This window comes from Astatotilapia calliptera, chromosome 4 (assembly GCF_964374335.1).
Source record: "Astatotilapia calliptera chromosome 4, fAstCal68.1, whole genome shotgun sequence".
NCBI lineage: Eukaryota > Metazoa > Chordata > Actinopteri > Cichliformes > Cichlidae > Astatotilapia > Astatotilapia calliptera.
In genome coordinates this window covers 25,029,495-25,051,255 of record NC_137425.1, presented here as the reverse complement: position 1 = coordinate 25,051,255, position 21,761 = coordinate 25,029,495, and the positions used below count along the sequence as shown (strand labels likewise).

Genomic DNA, 21,761 nt, shown 5'->3' with positions numbered 1-21,761 from the left:
TCTCGTCCCTGCGTGGGTTGTCTTTGCAGTTTAATTTTCCTGTCAATATAAACATGACCGGTTCTTTGTCTGTGTGTGTGTGTGTGTGTGTGTGTGTGTGTGTGTGTGTGTCAGGCCTGTGACTGACTGGCTGTCTGTCCACTCATTCAGTGTCAACTGGGATTGCCTCCAGCCCCCTGTGACACTGTTAAAAGGATAAGTGGGTACAGCAAATGGATGGCTTATTACTTACTCGCTTAATTAAACAACGATGACTAACTACAAATGAAGAAATCATGTGTCAAGTCAAGATCATTGCTTTTAGTGCTCCATAACTATTAACATTAGTGTGGTAAGTGATGATAGGGAATTAGCTGTCTAGCAATAACTTAACATGGGTTCAGGAAAAGAATATAACCATTAAACATCTCGTTTTACAAACATATGTGCAGTATTAAAGCTGATTCACGATGGCTCTCTTGCTGTATATATGGTCATATAAAAAAGATGCACTTTAAGGATGATGTCACTGAAAGCAGAGTTGAAAGTGTTGCCATGGTAATAGGTGAAGGCAGCCGTGTTTGGCCCTGACTGGGTGGGGTGCTACTGTAAGTAACAGACACGCATTGAAAGGACAGTGCACAGGTACCGCTCAGTTTGCGTGCATCTCTGTGTTTTGTGTGTAAGCAAGTGCGTTTGTGTACTCCCCCATATCATCCAATTACCTCTACACACAGCTCTGGGGTGATGTACACTGTGTCATCTCATTATGAACAGTAAAAACAGAACCAGAGGTTATTACACGGGGCTGTTACTGGGCACTAAATAGATGTGCGTGGCACAGTTTGTGTGCGTTTTCTCTTCTACATATAATTGGGGTCTAGAGGTATGCATTGTGCATCTGTGTCTCTAACCGTGTTATGTCTCTATGTAAGAAATTATCTTTCTTCTGTCTCAGTATGTTTGTGTGTGTGGGGGGTGGAAGTTAGAAAGAATGTGCTGCTAACTTCAATCATAAAATGTAATTTTTTAAAACAAGAGAGAGAGAGATTTTATTCCAGCATGTCCAATATGACTGATGGGCTGTGATGAAATATAAGCAGCATGAATAAAACGTTTGTCCATTAATGAGAAAATGTTTTATTGTCTTCAAAGCTACATTATTCTTTGTAAAGTGGTTACAAAGGATCAAGGATATCTGTATCAATCTAAAGGGGAAATTAATTTTTTTGTACAATCAGCAGAAATCACATAACCATCAAACAAAATGCAATAAAAAGGCAATGCAACATTAAGAATACAGGGATTCATTCAAAAGACAAATGTCAGCTGGGATGTATAGGTTTTTGAGTATATTTGTATATATTTGCACTTTGCCATATGTTATCTGCAGCCACACAGAGGCAACTTAAATCCTTTGATAAGGAGGGGCTTGTAGAGGTGGACTAAACAGGCACCCAGCAATATGATCAATATTATCAGAATACTTCACTGACTATGCGATATGACTGCGATTGTAATTTAAACCATTTTCTTCAACTCCAAATTATGCCAGTTGCCAATATCTGAGTATCCAATAAAAATGATGCCAGTTCAGTTATTTATTTGCTGCAAAATGAGATCAAATACACCAACACTGTCTCTAAAACCTGTCATTAATTTTGCCATAAGATGAAGTCAGTTTGCTATCAGTCTGTCATTGAATGGGCTCAAGTTCGCCATTAAATGCAGCGTGTTTCTGATTATAGAGCAATTTACTGAAATAAATCATTGAAAATCACCCATCGATTGCTCTCTACATGGACAGAAATTCACATTTAGCTATTACATTTGTACTCAGCAACCTTCCTGCTCTACAGGAACATAACCAGATTATAACCAGCTGGAAGAAAACTGAGCCAATTCCCCCAAGATGTGCTCATTGACAAAGACTCATTCAGACTGATGGCAATAGGTTGGCAATCTGTCTGCATTTATAACTTAGGCAGCAATTATGTGGAAACCTTCAACAATCTCTGAGAGTGACTGCAGTCAGTCCAAATCAAACTGGAACTGTTTGCAAGGTTGCCTCTATCAGGCAACCTGTGCAATCACCTTATGATCAAAAGTAGTTGTTAGTGAGCAACACACTCAATCGCTGGGAAACCCTTTAGTCACAATTAGTAGCAGAACATAAATAAATCCAGTGCGCTCATCAGGCAGTCAGTGTCCTAACCTTGCACAGGCAAGGAAGGTCTTTCAGGGTCACATCTGCAAGTTTGCTGCACATTGTACGTAGCTTGAAGTCTGTTTTTGTTTTTTAGGTTCAGTGACCCGCGACCAAAGAATGTCTCATAAAAGTGCTGTTGACATGAAAAAGAAAAGCTTGTGATAAAAGTATATGCACTAGCAGGCTACAGCATCCACCTGAAGCTCAAAGTCCAGCTTATAATCAGTTCAGACTCCACACATGTATCCTTTATCACCACAGGGGAGGTGGTTATAGGCTTCTTCCTAAAATCCACGATCATCTCCATAGTTTTTGATAAGTCCAAGAAGGACAATTGCACTCCCTACTTAAGAATATGGTACCTGGCTTTCACACTCATTAGTATAGAGCACAAACAAAATCATCAAAAGAACATGTTCCTGTGGTGGTCCAGTGGAGGAAAGAAGATTAGAGAAGATTGGATAAAATGCCATCAACCATCACATGCTATAACCACATATCAAGTCAGGATCAATGATATGAATCCTCACAGGTCTCAAATAGAAATATAAGCTGAAGAAGAATTAAATTAAAAAAGGGTGCAAAGGTTTTTGCACCCTCTAAATGTGCCAGAATCATATTTAGTAGAGTGCCCAATACATCATGAAAATCCTGCCTGACCTACAGGCAAGCTGGAACACATTCAGATTTGTATGCACTGATATAGGAGATTTAAGAACTACAGGCTTGTAGTCATCAGTGACTGACAACAGGCCCGTAATGCCATCGGGGCTTTTCTTGCCCTTCTCAGCCCAGAAAAGTTTCACAACCTGCACACTGCTTTGCCCGGGAGCTACATGAAATCAGTTCATCAGGGCCCATTCTGATGATTCACCTGCATTAACAAGAGAGAAAAAGGGTGTAAAGTGCTTTAGAAACTTTTAAGTTCTGATCATTTTATCACATTCACTAATCTAAAGTTTATACATAAATGTTTATACATAAATGAGCTCAGGGACTTTGTGGTTCCTGTGAAAGTTCTGGGCTTAGTAACTAGTAGCATGATATAGTAGTTGTAAAGGCAAGTTGCCTCTTGTTTGTCAAACAATATTCTGTGTTCGGAGTATTTGTATGTGGAATTTTTTGCCTTCAAACCTAGAGCCTGATTGGGATAATTTAAAAATTTTAAAATTAAACTGAAACGTTGTTATAAATACCTAACTAGCGACAGGCAATCTAGTTTTGTTGTGGGGTGTTGCCTGGTTCATATAACACATGTGTCCCTATGTAAAAATAAACTAAACTTAAAAAAAATTAATTAATTGATATCTAATGTACAAAATTCTACAACCTGTTTTAGACGTTTTGTACATCCCTGTAAATATGAGCCAGTGCTGACAAGCTTTCATGTATGTGGCATTATCTGGTCACATCCTTTCATTTATATAACTATTCCGGCCTGCAAGCATCGCTCTCTGGAGGTGCACATGAGATGGAGATGCTGAAATGAAATTTTGGCTTGCAGAACACATTATCGAATGTCTGTAAATTTCAGTATTGAATCAAAATCCCTGATGAAATCAAACTCCGGATGGATGCAGCCAGCAGACTTATGTGGAGTAAAAGGCATCATATAGCTGACATGAAGCAATCCTGCCTGTGTTGCCTGAGAAATATAACAGAAATATTTACTGCAGAGGAAAGTTGCTGACAGGGTTGTTCTCCTTACTTGCAATTAGATGACTGTCAGGCAGACAGTTATAACTGGCTTCTTGATAGTATACAGGTGCTTGTCAAACCTAAGGTATTTTGTAGGTCGGTAATTAAGGGCTGAGTACGTTTCACATTTGATACCTGTACCAGTACTTGGAATTTAGTACTAATTACTTGTTTATTGGTACTATACTTGTTTTAGAATGATAGAGTGCAAATTTTTGCTTACAAAGTAATTCCATATTGTCTGATAATGTCAGTGATGTTGATGCCATTGTCACAGTGTTTGCGTACAACAGTATTAAATAGTAATCTTAGACAACTATTGCTTACTGTATACTTAGGTTTTAGGCATACTATCTCACATATGGTTAACATGTTTAGCGTAACTAGCATGCTAATAAGAAATTTCAGTGCCGCTAATGTAAAAATGTTAACCACACATATTTCTGATAACAGCTTATTAGACTCCCTGGACAACATGTCAGTGCATGAATAAACATTTCTTCATCATCATGTGCTGTGGGTTCAACTTCTTAAAAGTTGGAAGGAGGCATGCTAACATTAGCTAACATTTGGCTACCAGGTTACCAAATACAATACACCCTTTAGCTTTTATTTATTTTGTACTTGACCAGGCGTTTCTTCAGATTAGATGTGTTGCCATGGACAGCATTGCGTTTTACACTACAAATGTTTCAGAAGTGCTCATCTGTGTCAAGTTTTGAAAATTGTAATCACAACTGAGATTGTGTTTAGCTTGCTACCGCTACCATTGCTCTGTTTGTTTGTTGCTATTCAGTATGTGGATAGCATGTGAACAGTATGCTCTACAATATGAGACAAATAAAAGGCTATATGTAAGCTTGTTTCTGCAACTGAAAGAAGGAAAAACATTTTTCCCCATCCACAAGTAAAAATTTCAACTTACTAATGTAAACTTTCTGGGAAAATGACTTGAAATTAACAAAATAATTTTAACCTCCTAAGACCCGAACTCTTTTATGACATGCATTTTTAATTTCCCTTTGCTATTTGGGGTGATTTGGACCTGATGAATGTAAAAACAAAGAATTACCTGATTTTTTTTTTTTTTTTTTTTTTTTACCTCATTTTTGTTTCTGAGAAAAATGAGATCCAAATAAGAGGCCACTGATTTTAAATTCTGTTAGAACAGTGGCAGTATAATGTCCTCGTAAGTGGATATCAGGCCAAATTTAGACAAAATTTAGACAACCTAAAATGTCACATATGTGGACGCCAGGTCCTAGGAGGTTAAAATCTAATAAGTTAAAATTTTGACATGGCAATGTTTGTTTTTTTTAGTAGCAGAAACAAGCTTCCAAAATAAATGGATGAAATACTCAGCTAGAAAATATATAGCAGCTAGTTTGTGCTAATACGGTCTCTCAATCACACCACCACACAGTACTGACCCACACATACAGTTCTTACACACACACTGGACATTCTGGACATTGTTTTCACTTCATCACTTAAATCACTTTAAGCATATTTGCACTGCAGAAGACATAATGTGGATTGCACAACACTGGACATTATATTCTTCATTTCCAGTTAATACTTGTACAGCTGCTGTTATTGTGTATATATTTATTTATATTTCTTCATACATTCTTATATAGTTCTATATTGTGTATTTTGTTGTACAGTTATTTTATTTTCAACTTTAATTTATATATTTTATCTTATTCTTTCCCAGTTAAATTTACCCTTCATTCTAATTTGTGTTGTACAGTTATTTCCTTTTTAACTTTAATTTATATTTTATTCCTTCCTAGTAAAATTTACTCTTTTTAATTTTTCATATTTATTTCCCTTTTTAATTTTTCATATTTATTTCCTATCTTATTCATAGCCTTTTCCTTTTTTGTTTTCTTTAGGTCACGAGCAGTTGTCCAAGCATTTCACTGCATATTGTACTGTGTATGACTGTGTACGTGACTAATAAAATTTGAATTTGAATTTTTAATCCTGCTAATGTAGTGCAACTGCAAGTAAACACATCTAAACATTAATAGTCCAAAGGTGTGAAGTGTAACAATATTCACTTTTTAAAAACAGCCTTTTTTAGTGTTAATGGTTTAAATATGAAAACAAAACAAAACATGATGATGACAGTGAGTAAGTGGGGGTGGAAATGTACATGATATAAACACTGGTCCCACCCAGCCTGCAAACAGCAAGAAAATGTGCATCTGTAATATGATATTCTTTCTTCTTTCTCAAAGGTCTGATTGCTGAAAAGAATGACTTGCCCATCGAGGAGGAAGATGATGAGCGAAATCTCAACTACAACCCTCCAGCTCAAAAGTCCCTGCAGGAGATTCAGGAGCTGGACAAGGATGATGAAAGTCTGGTGAAGTACAAGCAGACCCTGCTGGGGCCAGAAGCAATGATGGCAGGTTGGTGTGTGTTTATTCTTTGGCCGTGGAAGAGGAAGATTCATGAATCACGCTGGTGCCCAGTCTTACTGCAGCTTTATACTTTAATACTATCCACTTACAACAACAATTTGTGATGCACAAACCTGCACATACACACACACACACTTCCTACGGACCTGCTTGTCTCAGCATCTCTAACCCAGCAGCCAGTGTTATGGCAGCTGATATCAGTACAGCTCTGACTCCCTCACTGCTGTAACTCAGCACCACCTCATCTACAGCTTAGTAGCATTGAATTCTGTAAGAAAGGCTATAATGAGACAATGGAAAAGCAGCAAAGAGAGGGGAGATGACTTTATCTTCGAAGAGAAGCTGTATGCTGAATACCGAAACTATCTCTAAATACAAGCTTGGGACAACATGTTTTTCTAGTGCTTCTAAATGTTAGATACTGTATTTTAAGATGCCTTTTGATACTCCAGCATTAGTGCAATGGCCAGCCTCTGATTACAGATCAAATAAGTGATATCTAATGTGGCCAGCTTGTTCATTTTCCCTGCTACTGTTCATGATGTGGAGCTCAGTCAATCAGGACAAAAAGAAAAGATGAAAACTGAACAAACAAAAGCCAAGCAGGTACTTGAATTCTGCAATAATGGACTGTTTCTCCTCTTCAGACGCCTCTGGTCCTAATGTCAAGGTGACCAGATTGACCCTGCTGTGCGATGACGCACCTGAACCAATTACTATGGACCTGACAGGTACCCAGTGCCTCTGTTTTGTCACTTCTTCACTAAACTACTTTTTCTCTCTAACCTTGTCCAGCTGTGGATACGATATGGTGTTGCTGTTCACTTAAACAGTTTAGTGCTTTGCCCTGAAGCAAGGCATCCCATCCCACTGTGCTGCATTTTTTGTGCAGTAAGACTGCAGTGGGTGTGCCAGTGCTCGAGAGAGGGGAGACAGCTAGATGTTTGCTTAGTGGACATACTCTTTTTTTTTTTCTCCCTGTGGCAAACTAAGGACAGAGAGTGATCTTTCTCATATTTAATTACAGTGTGTGCATGTGTTGAATGGTAATTGTAAGTGTATGTCACTTCCTATAAGAGACATCTGTGTGTGTGTGTGTGTGTGTGTGTGTGTGTGTGTGTGTGTGTGTGTGTGTGTGTGTATTCACAAGTCTGATATGCATGCGCTGTATTTAAGTGCATGCCGGTTTGCTTTCCCACCCTGATGTGAGGATTTCCCTGCCTGTTACAATCACAGTCACTCATACATGCACATTCACACACAGCTAATAAGAAAGGTCACCTGGTTGCTAGGCAATGCTGATTTTGTACTGTGCAGTTCCCACTAATACAAATGCAGAGCGATGAAAAGCATCTAGGAGCACTTGTTTCAGAGTAAAAGGCTCTGCTGGACTGTATGGAGCTTGAAGAGCATGCTATGTTTCCACATCTAAAGTTTTCAAAATGAAAACCATTGGAGTAATCTTGGGCTAAGCTGCCCATTAAAAGAAACACTGCATTACAAAGTGGCAAAGATTTTTAAAGGACACGGCATTGATTATGTACAAGATGTTCAGATAGACTCAGCTATCCAATGACTAAAGCTGTTTAATGTCTACTGTGGCCTTGCAGGAGCTGAATGAAGTGTGGGGCTAAGGTGATGTCATAGTGAGTCATGAGTTTATTTCAGCGTGGGCTGTGGAAACCTTTATGACAACCTGCAGGTGTGGAATATGTATGAGTTTGTCAGGGAAACAGGCTTTAATGAGTGGTAATAACGCAAATTATGGAAAATGCAGGATACTGTGTTTACCAGGTCATAATTCCTGTACTTCTCCATAGAAGTGGAATTCAAACCTCTGGAAATATCTGGAGAACCATTTCAATACAAGTGAAGACTCGGGGAGTAAAGGTTCCTAAAAAATTATTTAATTCAAGCACTGCTCTGAAAGCTTTTGTTACAATAACATTTATGCTCATCATCATAGCAAGCGGACAAAAAAAACCTTAATAACTGATAATGGAGGCCTTGCTTTATTCATTCCATCCCAAATCTGTCGATTTCGAGAACGTTTGCAGATTTGCATAAAAATGTTTATAATGCAAAGATTGAACATATATAATGAATGCTGTGAAATTTTTAGCTTTATATATCAAATACTTTTAAAGTTATATTTGTTTTGAAAAATGGTCCAAAGACCCCCTTTCAATTTTGTTGGTTTTTTTTGCTGTGGAAATGTTTGAACATGTTGCAGTCTTTTATCCTGTCTTCTTTCTCTCACCCCAACCGGTCGCAGCAGATGGCCGTCACTCCCTGATCCTGGTTCATCCGGAGGTTTCTTCCTGTTAAAAGGGAGTTTTTCTTTCCCACTGTCGCCAAAGCGCTTGCTCATAGGGGGTCATGTGATTGTTGGGTTTTTCTCTGTATTATTGTAGGGTCTACCTTACAATATAAAGCGCCTTGAGGCGACTCTTGTTTTGATTTGGCGCTGTATAAACAAAATTGAATTGAATTGAATGAATACCTCAAAACCATCTTCACTGATCTTTCTTGCCATCAAAATGAATCAGGATCTGTAATTTGGGACAAATGCATCAAAAAATGTCTGATAACTGGCTAGTTAATAATATATTAATATAATATAGTCCAGCACTAATAAAAAAAAGTCACTCAATGACAATAATTCGGAATCATGCTTATTTCAGTTTCACAGCACTGTAAAATAAACCACTTGGAATATTTTTCAAGATCAAAGTTACAACAATAGAAAAAAAGACATTTTCATTCAACTTCCACGCTGGATTGAGTAAATATGACAAACTGTACTATAAAAAAAAAAAATTTCCGTTCATAATGTAAAACCCGGGTCATTTTATCTCCATCTGTGTAAACTTTGGACAAACGTTGGATGATTGCTGTGGAATTTTAGCATTATATAACCTTTTCTTTATCTTTGTGACTAAGAATTTCATGGTAAAATTTCATTTTTCCACATGCTTTTGTTATTGTGAAATGTAACTATATACCAGAAATGAGTTCAAATATGGCATTTGAGTGCACACTGCTGGATTGAAAAAAATCTTTGAACTATCCAACACTTCAACATTTTTTAATGTACCAAATGACTGATTCTGATTCATTTTGATAGTAAGGAGGACCAGTGGATATATCAGTATTTAATCTTTGAGATATTCATGTTCATGTTTTGAACTAAAAAGAAGAAGAGAGATTGGCGAAAGCATGACTCTACAGAGTAGCTGCAGTATAATAACACTATAAGCCATGCTGGTATCATGTTGCAGTCAGATAGCTAAAACCACTTCAGTGGATGCATTAGAGATCCCATTTTGCACTCTAGGCTGTGTTTGTATACGCACGCGCGCGCGTGTGTGTGTCTGTGTGTGTATATGTGTGTGTGTGTGTGTATTGATGTTACAGAAATGGAGAGGGTTGGAAAAAATGTAGGGTGATATTGCACAATAGTAGAGTTTACTGACCTGACAGTGTGTGGGGAGAAGAGAAAGCAGACACTCAGCCTGACTGCACGCTTGACTGGTCATCCCATCAGGGACCTTTCACTTTTGGCAAGGTTACTTGGGTCCACATCCTAACCTTAACATCTGAAATCATAGCCGTCCCTTCATTCACCCAGAGGGTGTGAAATTTATCTCGTATATCAAAGTACCCAGTCTCTGTCACAACAACAAGGTGGGTGGAAAGCAGACTTTGCTCTGTGGTCCAGTTACATTATGTAATATATTATTCTATTCTAACAGGATCATATACAGTCATGTGAAAACTCTTTTTCATCTTTTTCAAAATCCTGTAGGAGAATGTCTGGCCTTCTGTTCATGTCCTAAGGCTAAAAAAAAACCCAAAACAAAATGAAGATCTTTGAGCATCCCAGTCAGCGTTAGGATTCTAATCTGACTGAGATGCTTTGGCATGACCTTCATGTTCAAAAACCCTCCAATGTGTCTTAATTAAAACAATTCTGCAAAGAAGAGTGGGCCAAAATTCCTCCACAGTGATTTGAAAGACTCATTGGCTTCTATCAGAAACACTTGATTACAGTTCTCCCTGTTAGGGGTGGCAAAACCAGTTATTAGGTTTAGGGGGCAATCGCTTTATCACACAGGGCCATGTAGGTTTGGATAACTTTTTCCTTCAATAAATGAATCCATTATTTAAAAACTGCATTTTGCATTGATGCTGGTTATCTTTGTGTGACGAAATGAAACATGTATATGTGACAAAAATGCAAAAAAGTAAAAAATCAGGAAGGGGAAGGGCTTTAGGTAAAACTGGCCTGTGTATTGAACATTGATTTTGTTTAATCACAACTAAATGAAAGGAATAATATAAATCAAAGAACGTGAATTGAAAACCACGTTCTTGCTCACATGCACTTATTTAATGTTTCTTATTTTGAATAAACCATCTTCTACTTATCCTGCCAGTCATCAACATCTCTTTACTGTTGCCATCCATTTCAGTTTTAATTGAATGACACTTCTTTGTATTTTTTTTTTTCGTCATTTCTAATTAGTTGAGTGAGCCTGGGTGTTAATGCACTGAAACACAAGAAATGCAATTGTTTCTGCACAAAAATAGCTTTTTAAGGGTTTTTTTTGTCTCAGTGGAAATAGCAGCAAGACTATCAGGTATATAGATAGAGATTTTTTTTTCCTGTGAAAAGTATAATGTTTAATAATAAATATCTTATAACCAAGTAGAAAAGTCTAACTTAAAGCTCTAATATATTGTATACCACATATTGCACTCTGTGTGGCCACACTGCACAAAGCAATATCCGTGACTTTGACATTTGGTGCTTTGGTGTCCTAAATGCAAGCACTGGCTTTGTTAAACTTTCATGTTCCCGGGGTTGTTTTGCTGAGCGTGCATGCTGCTGCGCATTTATTCAGACACACACTCGACACCAAGCAGCCTCTGCAACATTTATTATATTCTGTGTGTCTTATGTCAGTGATACTTCAAGGGTATATCCTTTATGTGTAATGCATATAATAAAGTCGACTGAGAGTGAACAGAAAACATGATGATTTATTCAAAAGAACTGGATGCTAGCCTGAATATTTTACCTCAGCTGTTTGAGCGTCAGAGGATGAAACAGAGGTGAAAGAGGATGAGCACTTTTACCACAAGCTGGTGTCTAATGTCCGAATGTTTGCTCTGCAACGTGTTACTGATTCGTTTTTCTGTGATTTGAGTGCTCCACAATTATCATATTGTCACATCTTATACTTATCATATCTATTAGCTAAGTAGCTGGCTCCTTATTTCTGAAGGGATGACTCGTTTACACCCTATATGACACAACCCCACCCCCCCATTTATCCAAGCTGGGGGCCAGCACAAGGAGGGTCCTAGCTTGTGAACCTGTGAAGCTGAGATTGTGTCTCTTTCTGGTCTTGAACTGCAGATGTTTTGCGTTTAAGATGAAGATGTTCGCCACATTGGCTTGAAAAGGTGCCAGGGCAAAAATGCAATTCTTAATAACAACATTTCAGGCCCCTACTGTCATTAGCTTGCTAATAAAAATGCTTTAAGGGATGAAGGTAAAACATTTTTAGACATTTTTTATAGCACTGCTTGATGTCAAATCCAATTTCACCCAGTAAATAGCAGGCACTGAATGAAATTTAGGCCATTTATTTTAAAACAAACACACTAAAAAAAAAAAAAATTATATATATTATTATAATCTTTGGCCGCCATAAATAAAATGTTAATTTTCGTAATCCATCACTTTGTATTAACCTGGGTTACACTCCTCCACAGAGAAGCAGGAATTCACCATAAAAAGTGGTTTTCTAGATAATGCAGTTTTAAAATAACTGGAAAAAAACATCTAAAATGAATGATGAGGTGGGAAGTGTTTGATGAACTGACCCATTCAGAATAACCTTTGCTGCTAATGATAAACGAACCCTGGACTACACACAGAGGCATAATTGTGTAGGCAGTGTTAACAGATAGTGGTGTAATCAGTCAATTATAGCCCTGACTGACATGTATCAACAACCACTGGGTGGATGTTTCTCAAGTCAGCCCAGTGTGATCCTTTGACTCTTATGCAGCACCAGCATCGGGTCAAAATCATAACTTATGCAGCTGTTTTGACATTTTTCTCGCTGCTGTGCCGCTACACATCCGCCCAGCTGTTAACTACTAATGACTGCTTTGTATACGGCTGGTGAGTTTAATGTGCGCTAATGCATCATATTTAATATGAAGTGTGCATGAATTTTAAATGAATAACTAGTCTGAAGAATGTGACACAAGCACGTGTAGCTGTTAGATTAATGGAGTGGAATAAAAAAAGTAGAAGGCTTCTCTATAGTATGATGCTCATGTAGCACTGCTGTAATATCCATGTATTATTATTATTAAATAAAAGATATAGATATGATTAACCCTGCTACAGAATATAATTCTATAATTGACCTTTGAATTAGGTCAGCAACCAGAATGACTACTTAAAACTGACTAGACAAAGAAAATTACAAATTTGTGATTTTGTGGCATAAAAAATAACAAGCAGTGATCGCCATTGGTGCAATATGTGCAAAGTGTAAGGTTTAGGCTTGTGTGTGTGTGTGTGTGTATCCTTGCATGCATACTTGCTGGTGTTCATACCTGCTTGTGTTTTTTTTGCAAGAGAGAAGGGGGGGAGAACAGGTAGACAGCTTTCCACATTGACCTATTTTCTCAGTCAGACGCTCCCAAGGGTGGCCAGCTTCTTTTCTCTTCTCTCTGTCTCCTGAGACGAGAGTAGGGAGAGGAAGGAGGTGCACAGGAAGGTAGAAAGGAGGTTATATGAGAGGGAGGGTTACAGGCTGCAGTTCAGAGAGGGAGATGAGTCCAAAGAAATGAGACAGAAATAGAGATGGAGAAGCTACCGAGGTAAATGGCATGTTTGGTTTTTATCTGATGACTTTATCTCGCAGCAACAAGAAGCTCCCAAACCACAAGGGGATGTGCAGATTGTCAAAATTAAGACATAACCACATACTGTAGGAACAGTTAGGCGTTTATATTTATTTATTTATTGCGAATTTAAATGTACATCTACGTGGATTTTTAAGATGTCTTGCTTTGATTCTCTGACTGCCTCACTTCTTCCTCGCATCATATCACTGCTATCTGTTTTTTTTATTTGCCCCATTCTTCTATCTCTCCTTCATCTCCTCCTCCTTTGCTTCCTCTTTTGTTTCTCTTTGTCCATTAGGAAGCACTCAGGACTGATGGTTTGGTTTAAATTGACATATAAAGTGATTAGGCAGTGGATGCATTTCTGATTGCTCTGTGCTTTTTCAATGGGCCAGGATGCTTTGCCACCACTGCAGTATGAACTCATTCAACCACACCACACAACTGAGACACTTTTACTATACAAAGAAACCATACTGGTTTTACCCAGTAACAATAAATAACCAGTATGTCAGAGTTCCTTTAAAGGTACAGTCAGCAATTTTTTTCAGGTTATTTCATAATTTAAAAAACACAGTACATAAATTAGTCATCCTCCAGTCAACCTACAACTGACAGGTTATACAATACCAGCCAGTTATACAGTAAGCTAACAATATGCCTGATAATATTTGGATAGAGCGTCCTTAAAATCGCACTTTCTCCTTGATTATATTCTCACATCCTATAATAGTTTATTCACTAAGCATCAGAGTCCAACAAAGTTATATCGACTTCCAAGAAAGTTTCATTAATACCAGCTAGCAGCAGGTAACAGATGCTAACAGAGGCTAACATATGCTAACAGAGGCTAATTGTTTTAAGTCACTTCTTAAAATCCACTTGTTTTGATTGGCCACAGTGTTTGACTGAGAGTTGTTTTTGTATTGTATAATGTATAATGTTAAGTACTATTCTAAAGTGCTTTATAACTAAAAGTTAGCTTGGTTTGGCTAACTATGGCAAAAACAGCAGCACCTGCTGACAGAAAAGTTCTCAACAACTCACCTCAATATTATTGTCATTTGTCAGAAGTGAGCTGCGCTGACTCTTTGACTTCTTTCACAAACTTTTACAGCATCCTCCCAAATAAACAGACATAGACGCTTCTAGCACTGATAGCTGAGGTAAACGGTGGACTGACAGCCTTTCACAGATAGTGGCAAAACTTAGCTTTGCTAAATACACTCAGAGATTTTATGGTGACTCTGGGGTTATAGTGTTAAATATTGCAAAATCATTAATGGATTATATATGTGTTTTTTATTCCATGATTTATTAAAATATGTTGAAATATAGCATGTAAAAAAAGTAGCGAAGCACTCTAACCAGCTGTGTCCGTGATGGGGCACATCTTTTTGGTTTTGGCTGCCAAAAACATGTTTGTCCTACATCAGCTACCATAGCTAGGATTATGTGCTTTAATTGGGAGGGACAATCTGCAATCTACTAACATCTCAAGGGGAAAATGTTATGCACTATAACTTTAAGCACATTTTCTTTTTAAATTTACTCATTCCGATTTAGCAGAAAACATGAGAAGACAATTCTGGGAATTCACTGGCATCCCTCTTTAAACAATTATATCATGGTGGTCATATTATGGTGCAATTCTCCAGTTGCTGTGTAAGTCAGTAAGCTACATTTCTGGATATGTAAGAAGCAATAAGAGGGTGACCCTTCTAGTCATTTTACATGTGGAGTGAGTGATGTCATACATGTCATGTGGTCCATTAGGGATGTTTTATTGTTTCTTTGTTGTTGATTGTGCAGGAGACCTGATCGCTCTGAAGGAGAAGAGCTTCTCCTTACAGGAGGGAGTGAAATACAGACTAAAGATACACTTCAAGGTAAGTTGGAAAGATACAGTCGCACAGGATATATTAAGGATGGCGAGCCTTAGTGTGGGTTACTGTGTGTGTGTGTGTGTGTGTGTGTGTGTGTGTGTGTGTGTGTGTGTGTGTGTGTGTGAGAGAGAGGGGTGGAAACAAACAGATGGGAAGGTATCTACTGGAAGTGATTAAGAGGTGGAAAGGGAGACACAGTGCTGAGTAAGCCACCACGTGCTATAAAATCAAACCACCAAAATCAAAGCAGACCATTATCTTTTTTTAATGGGCTTTTTCAGTGCTGCTTAATTTTATAGTGCTTGTAAAGCTTCATGCTGGAGATGAAACCCTTTTAATGCTGTGGAAATAAGACTCGGTGGGAGTTTTCACGTTATCAGCTGTCTTTGTTACGTGAACACTGAGAGGCCAAGGGCAGAACTGCAGAATATGGCAGTTTGCACCAAGACGTTTTTATACAGCCAGCTCACTGGAAGAGTCTGTCCATCTTGATTCTTTGCTGGCAGTGGATTAGAGGTCACTTAGGTGGAGCCATTGGAGGAGCACACTCAAGGTTGTGATCCACTCTGACACACTGAGGCTCAAAGGAAGGATACACACAATAATTTCTCAGGGAAGATTTGTCAGTTTCTTTTTCTCCGGAGCCCTTTCATTAGCTTCCTTTCTGTCACTGCACTGTGCTACACATTTAATGCTTTCGGGGGATTTTCCACTTCAACAAACTCTTCCAGTTTCATGTTTTTTTTCTGGGCTTTTATCTCTCTTGAACTATTTTCTCTTCTAACTGCATTAGCTGAATGTTCCTCTTTGTGGAAGCCCATTATGGTTTACCCAGACATATATGACACTAACAGCTCCATTTTCATATGTTTCCATCATATAAACCACATTTGAAGACATGCATCAGTCTCATAGTGACCTCTCCTCAGTTTTACTCTAATGCACAAAGACTATCAATACATATTGTAAGTCTTTTTGATTTATAATTTGTCTTTGCAAAGGGACAAGGTATCTGTCAGCCACAGTACAGGATACAGTGAGAACACTGTGTTCAAAGGATATCGTGCACAACTGACTACATCTCGTACTGTAAAATTATAAGGAGACAGAAACAGGTAGGGTAATTTTCCACAGCTGTCACTTCTCACACTGTGGGAAATTGTCCACTTCAGTAGCTTTTGTACTACTGGAAGTCCTCTGTGTGGTTTAGTGGAGGCAGCACACATAACCAAAATATTCTCCCACTGGCGCCTTCACACAGGTTTTGTGCTAGATAGCCGGCAGGCTAAGTTCGGAGTTGTGGTGTATGTGTGAAAGTGACTTTAATGATTGTGTTGATGTTGTAAATTCCCCTGAAAGGATAACGTTGCTATAAATGCTGCAAATGAACATTAAATTTTTATTTGAATGTGTTTCCGTATTGCCAAGTGCATGCAGAACTTTTTTTCTACACTGAACAAAAATATAAACGCAACACTTTTGTTTTTGCTCCCATTCCCCATGGGATGGACGTAGAGACCTAAAATTCATTCCAGATACACAATATAACCATCCCTCCCAAACAGTGGTCACAAATCAGTCCAAATGTGTGGTAGTGGGCACATCTGCTATATTGAGATAATCCATCCCACCTCACAGGTGTGCCACATCAGGATGCTGATCTGACATCATGAGTAGTGCACAGGTGTACCTCAGACTGCCCACAACAAAAGGCCACCCTGGAATGTGCAGTTTTGTCTCACAGCAAAATGCCACAGATGCCACAAGCAATGAGGGAGCGTGCAATTGGCATGCTGACAGCAGGAATGTCAACCAGATCTGTCGCCCGTGCATTGAATGTTCATTTCTCAACCATAAGCCGTCTCCACAGGCGTTTCAAAGAATATGGCAGCACATCCAACCGGCCTCACAACCGCAGACCTCGTGTAACCACACCAGCCCAGGACCTCCACATCCAGCAGGTTCACCTCCAAGATTGTCTGAGACCAGCCACCCAGACAGCTGCTGGAACAATTGGTTTGCACAACCAAACAATTTCTGCACAAACTGTCAGAAACCGTCTCAGGGACGCTCAACTGCATGCCCGTCGTCCTCATCGGGGTCTTGACCTGACTCCAGCTCGTCGCCGTAACAGACTTGTGTGGGCAAATGCTCACATTCGATGGCGTCTGGCACGTTGGAGAGGTGTGCGCTTCACGGATGAATCGTGGTTCACATTGTTCAGGGCAGATGGCAGCTGAGAATGTCCCAGTTCTTGCATGGCCAGCATACTCACCGGACATGTCACCCATTGAGCATGTTCGGGATGTGCTTGACCGGCGTATACGACAGCGTGTACCAGTTCCCACGAATATCCAACAACCTCGCACAGCCATTGAAGTGGAGTGGACCAACATTCCACAGGCCACAATTGACAATCTGATAGACTCCATGCGACGATGTGTTGCACTGCATGAGGCAAATGGTGGTCACACCAGATACTGACCGGTTCTGGGTCCCCAGACCCCCAATAGCGCAAAAAACTGCACATTCCAGGGTGGCCTTTTGTTGTGGGCAGTCTGAGGTATACCTGTGCACTACTCATGATGTCAGATCAGCATCCTGATGTGGCACACCTGTGAGGTGGGATGGATTATCTCAATATAGCAGATGTGCCCACTACCACACATTTGGACTGATTTGTGACCACTGTTTGGGAGGGATGGTTATATTGTGTATCTGGAATGAATTTTAGGTCTCTACGTCCATCCCATGGGGAATGGGAGCAAAAACAAAAGTGTTGCGTTTATATTTTTGTTCAGTGTATATGTAAATGTAAAGAAAAAAGTAAATATCTAGTTAGTTATGTTTGCTCATCATGACACCAGTAACAACCCAAATTCCTCCTAGTTTATTTGTTATATTAATAAGCCTGATGATAGCAGTGATTTAATTCAATTCCTTTCCTCTGTCTCTTTTAATAATGTTCCTTTAATCATTCAAATGCTACCCCGCCCAGCCTCCACACTCTCCTCTCCTCTTCCCAGCATCATCATCCTTTCCTGCCTTTCTCTTGCCTCACTTCCCTGTTCTCTTCTTTTTCACTTCATGCTCTGCCATCCACACTTCCTCACACCTCTAATCTCTTCCTTCTTTTCTCTGTTACAAATAAACCCCTCAACGTTTAGCTGTCACATTCACAATAAACACCTGAGGTGATGAAAATGTTTTTGAAACCAAGTGAATTCCCCAGAGGGTAACTTCATTAATTATTTGCCACAGAAATAAGAAAAGGTCAGAACTCAATTGTAGTTTAGCTGAACTTCCCTTGAGTCAGTAGGGATAGTAGTTTATCGCATTTTTAAAATTCGGTGGAGCTGATTGTAAGACAACCAGGAGCCAGCTCATCTATAACCCTGCATAGGTCTCATTGTCTGAGAGTGCGGGGAATACTATTGACCTGGAGATGAAAGCTAAACATTGCTGTTATGATACAGAAGTAATTTGAATGAATCACCAGAAGCGAGTCACCCTATCACCTGGATCTTTATTGAAAAGCAAAGAGTAAGTAAGCCTAGAAAATAGGTCAGTGTATGTCTAAGTGTGAATGTGTGGAAGTACTGGGCTTGAGGAAGGACCCAAGAGACCTTGCCCTGAAGGAAAAGGTAGAGGTGGGTAGAATAGCCAAACAGCTCAGGGAATGAGCAGCTCAGCTGTGCTGCGAGGACACCTGCTGGGCAAAGATTATCACTGCAGTTTGCTGTTACATTTAACGATGGTTTACTTCATTGATTGAATGTTTAAGGTCCCACAGACCTTATGTGTGTGTAAGGGTATGTGTAGAAATAATGACAATCCCAGAATTTCTCTCTTTTTTCCTTGAGACTAGTATTTTTTTCTCACCTCATTAAAATGTAACGAATAAAGTGAAACTTATAACCCATTTTGTGAAATGGATAAAATACAAGCTAATCAACACAAATCTGCTTAAAAAAAACTACTTATGGGCTACTTATGAAAAAAATTATTTAATTTGCCAAAAGGATGCTGGATAGCAGTAAATATCCAGTAGCAGAAGCACTGTAATGATGGATGTATTGACTGAGGAAGGATGCTGCTACATATTACACGAAGCTGTTTTTTCCAGCTGTGGTCTCATCTGAATAAAAGGTAATTGTGTTTTAAGGCACTTTGCATAGTGAGTGATGAGCAATTGTAGTATCTCTGTTTGTGTCCCATGTTAGAAGATCTGGACTAAATTAGTCCACATAAGATTACAAATCTCAGATATGTACATTTTGTTTACGTGTCTGGTATTTTTTCTTTAATTACTTCATTTTCCTTTTGTAAAATACATAAAAAAACACATAAAAATGTGTTTCCATTAATGTAGCAAAGATATCCTTAAGGTTGTGTGGAGATTTCTTTTTTACATCGGTTTATGCTGCATTATGCATTATGTGAATTAGACACTCTCACTTACCTTTTGCTCACTGAGTCAGTGTGAACTGATTTCTTTTTTGGGGGTGGGGGCAGCCTGGAAAGAGGAAATCACAAATTAATGAACATGTTTGAAACGATGTGTGTCTGCAGGTGAACAGAGAAATCGTTTCTGGCCTGAAGTACCGTCAAGTGACCTACAGAAAAGGAGTGAGAAGTAAGTTCAGTCATGAAAAAAAGTGCTGGAACACACGTCTTAACCTTTGAATCCAAGTTAAGAGGTGGATCCTATTGCCACAGGTGTGTAAAATCAAGCATCTAGCCATGCAGTCTGCCTTTACAAACATTTCTGAAAAATGGGTAATTCTAAAGGGCTCACTTAATTCAAGCATGGTGCACCAAGTCAGTTCATTAAATTCTATCCCTCCTAAATATGTGACGATCATCTAAAGTGGTATTATTGCAAAGTGGAACCATTAAGTAACCATAGCAACTCAGCCACAAAGTGTCAGACTATGTAGAGTTAACGATGGGGGTAACCAACACGCTGATGACTCAGCGACTGCAGAGATCCAAACCTCCCCGGGCATTAACATCAGCACAAAAACTTTGTGCAGGGAGCTTCATGGCTGAGCAGCTTCTGCATATTGTCCATATATTGTGTTTGAATGCAACTAAACATCCATCAACAAAGACACTGAACATCAGTCAGTGAAATGGACTTGTGTTTCTATTTTTTATGAACAAAATATTGTATGTCACATACATATTGTACAAAAATAAAAGTACAGAAGGGTGAAAATGGCACCTTTGAAATGTTTGCACTGAATGCACAGATAGATTGTTAGAATCAGAGAAAAGGTTGTTAGAGAGCTACATGCTCTGTTTGCGTCTCTTCACAGTGAACAAGGCGGTGTACATGGTAGGAAGTTACGGCCCACGCGCAGGGGAGCAGGAGTTTCTTTGCCCGATCGATGAGGCAACTAAAGGCGTGATGTCCCGTGGCCAGTATCAGATCAAGTCCTGCTTCACTGATGATGACAAGAACGTCTACTTATCCTGGGAGTGGAACCTCAATATCAGCAAGGACTGGAATTAATCGATTGGGAGTGTGTGTGTGTGTGTGTGAGAGAGAGAGAGAGAGAGAGAGAGAGAGAGAGAGAGTGTGTGTGTGTGTGTGTGTGTGTGTGTGTGTGAGAGAGAGAGAGAGAGAGAGAGAGAGAGAGAGTCTGTGTGTGTGTTAGAGAGAGAGTAATAATTCTGCTCTCTTTCCTTCTTTCACGTCTATTCTTCATCCCCTCTTGTCTCTGTCATCTTCCGCCACATTTCATGAGAGCTACCTTGCAGTGGCCAAAACAAGAAGTTTTCTAACTCTCCTCTTCCACCTTTTCCCTCCTTTTCTGTTTAGTGCACTACACGCAGGCCTCCAGAAAACCACGAGTGACTGAGACTTTTAGAAAAAAGAATGCCCTCTTTCTCTGCTATTGTTCAGAGTTAACCACATGCTGAAATCTCCCTTTCCGCTTGCTTTCAGTTCCTTCCTCATGGCGTGTGTAGGCAAGTAATGAAAGGGTGTTTAATCCGTTCAAGGCACAAATCCAATAAAATATAAACATGGCAAAATCATTTTTATAGCTGAAGGGAAACAAACTCCAGAGACTGCTGTTGTGTCCAGTAAGTAAGGTGGATTTATTCTTTTTTATTTTATCATTATAGAGTTAACTGGGACAAGATGTCCTGAACAGCTTGCAGCAAACATTAGAACAGGTTTTCTTTTATAGCAACATCACAACAACAGTCGCCTCTAAGTGCTTTATAGTGTAAGGTAAAGACACTACAATATTAGAAAGAAAATCACACCAATTAAACAACCCCTATGAGCAAGCACTTGGCCACAGTGGGGAAGAAGAAACTCACTTTTAACAGGAAGAAACCTCCCGCAGAACCAGCAGGAGAGATTTCGGATTCACACATCAGAGCATTTCAGGTTTAAAAAGCAGAGATACAGACAAAAGAAGATGAGAGGGGCAGGCACATGCCGGTGACAGGAAAGGTTGTTTGGTCCATTCACAGAGTGAACTCGGCAGCAGGGACAGCTCATCGAGGCAATTAAGCACCAGATTAGCTGAAAAAACCTCAAAGTCACAAAGTGCACCTGTGGTACACTTTCCTCCTTAAAATTAGGGAGACTTACACTTCAAG

The 21,761-nt window shown here is 39.2% G+C and overlaps 1 protein-coding gene across 1 annotated transcript in view; it reads left to right on the top strand.

The window, feature by feature from the left end:
- The window catches only part of arhgdig (Rho GDP dissociation inhibitor (GDI) gamma), a 30,693-nt gene extending 9,606 nt beyond the window's left edge, over nucleotides 1–21,087 (top strand). Inside the window, exons 2-6 of the mRNA XM_026165641.2 lie at nucleotides 6,133–6,306; nucleotides 6,966–7,049; nucleotides 15,067–15,143; nucleotides 19,713–19,776; nucleotides 20,462–21,087. Of these exons, the coding sequence (XP_026021426.1) occupies nucleotides 6,133–6,306; nucleotides 6,966–7,049; nucleotides 15,067–15,143; nucleotides 19,713–19,776; nucleotides 20,462–20,658 (596 nt within the window). The 3' untranslated portion in view covers nucleotides 20,659–21,087. The remainder of the gene's footprint in view (nucleotides 1–6,132; nucleotides 6,307–6,965; nucleotides 7,050–15,066; nucleotides 15,144–19,712; nucleotides 19,777–20,461) is intronic.
- The last annotated feature ends 674 nt before the right edge of the window (nucleotides 21,088–21,761 follow it).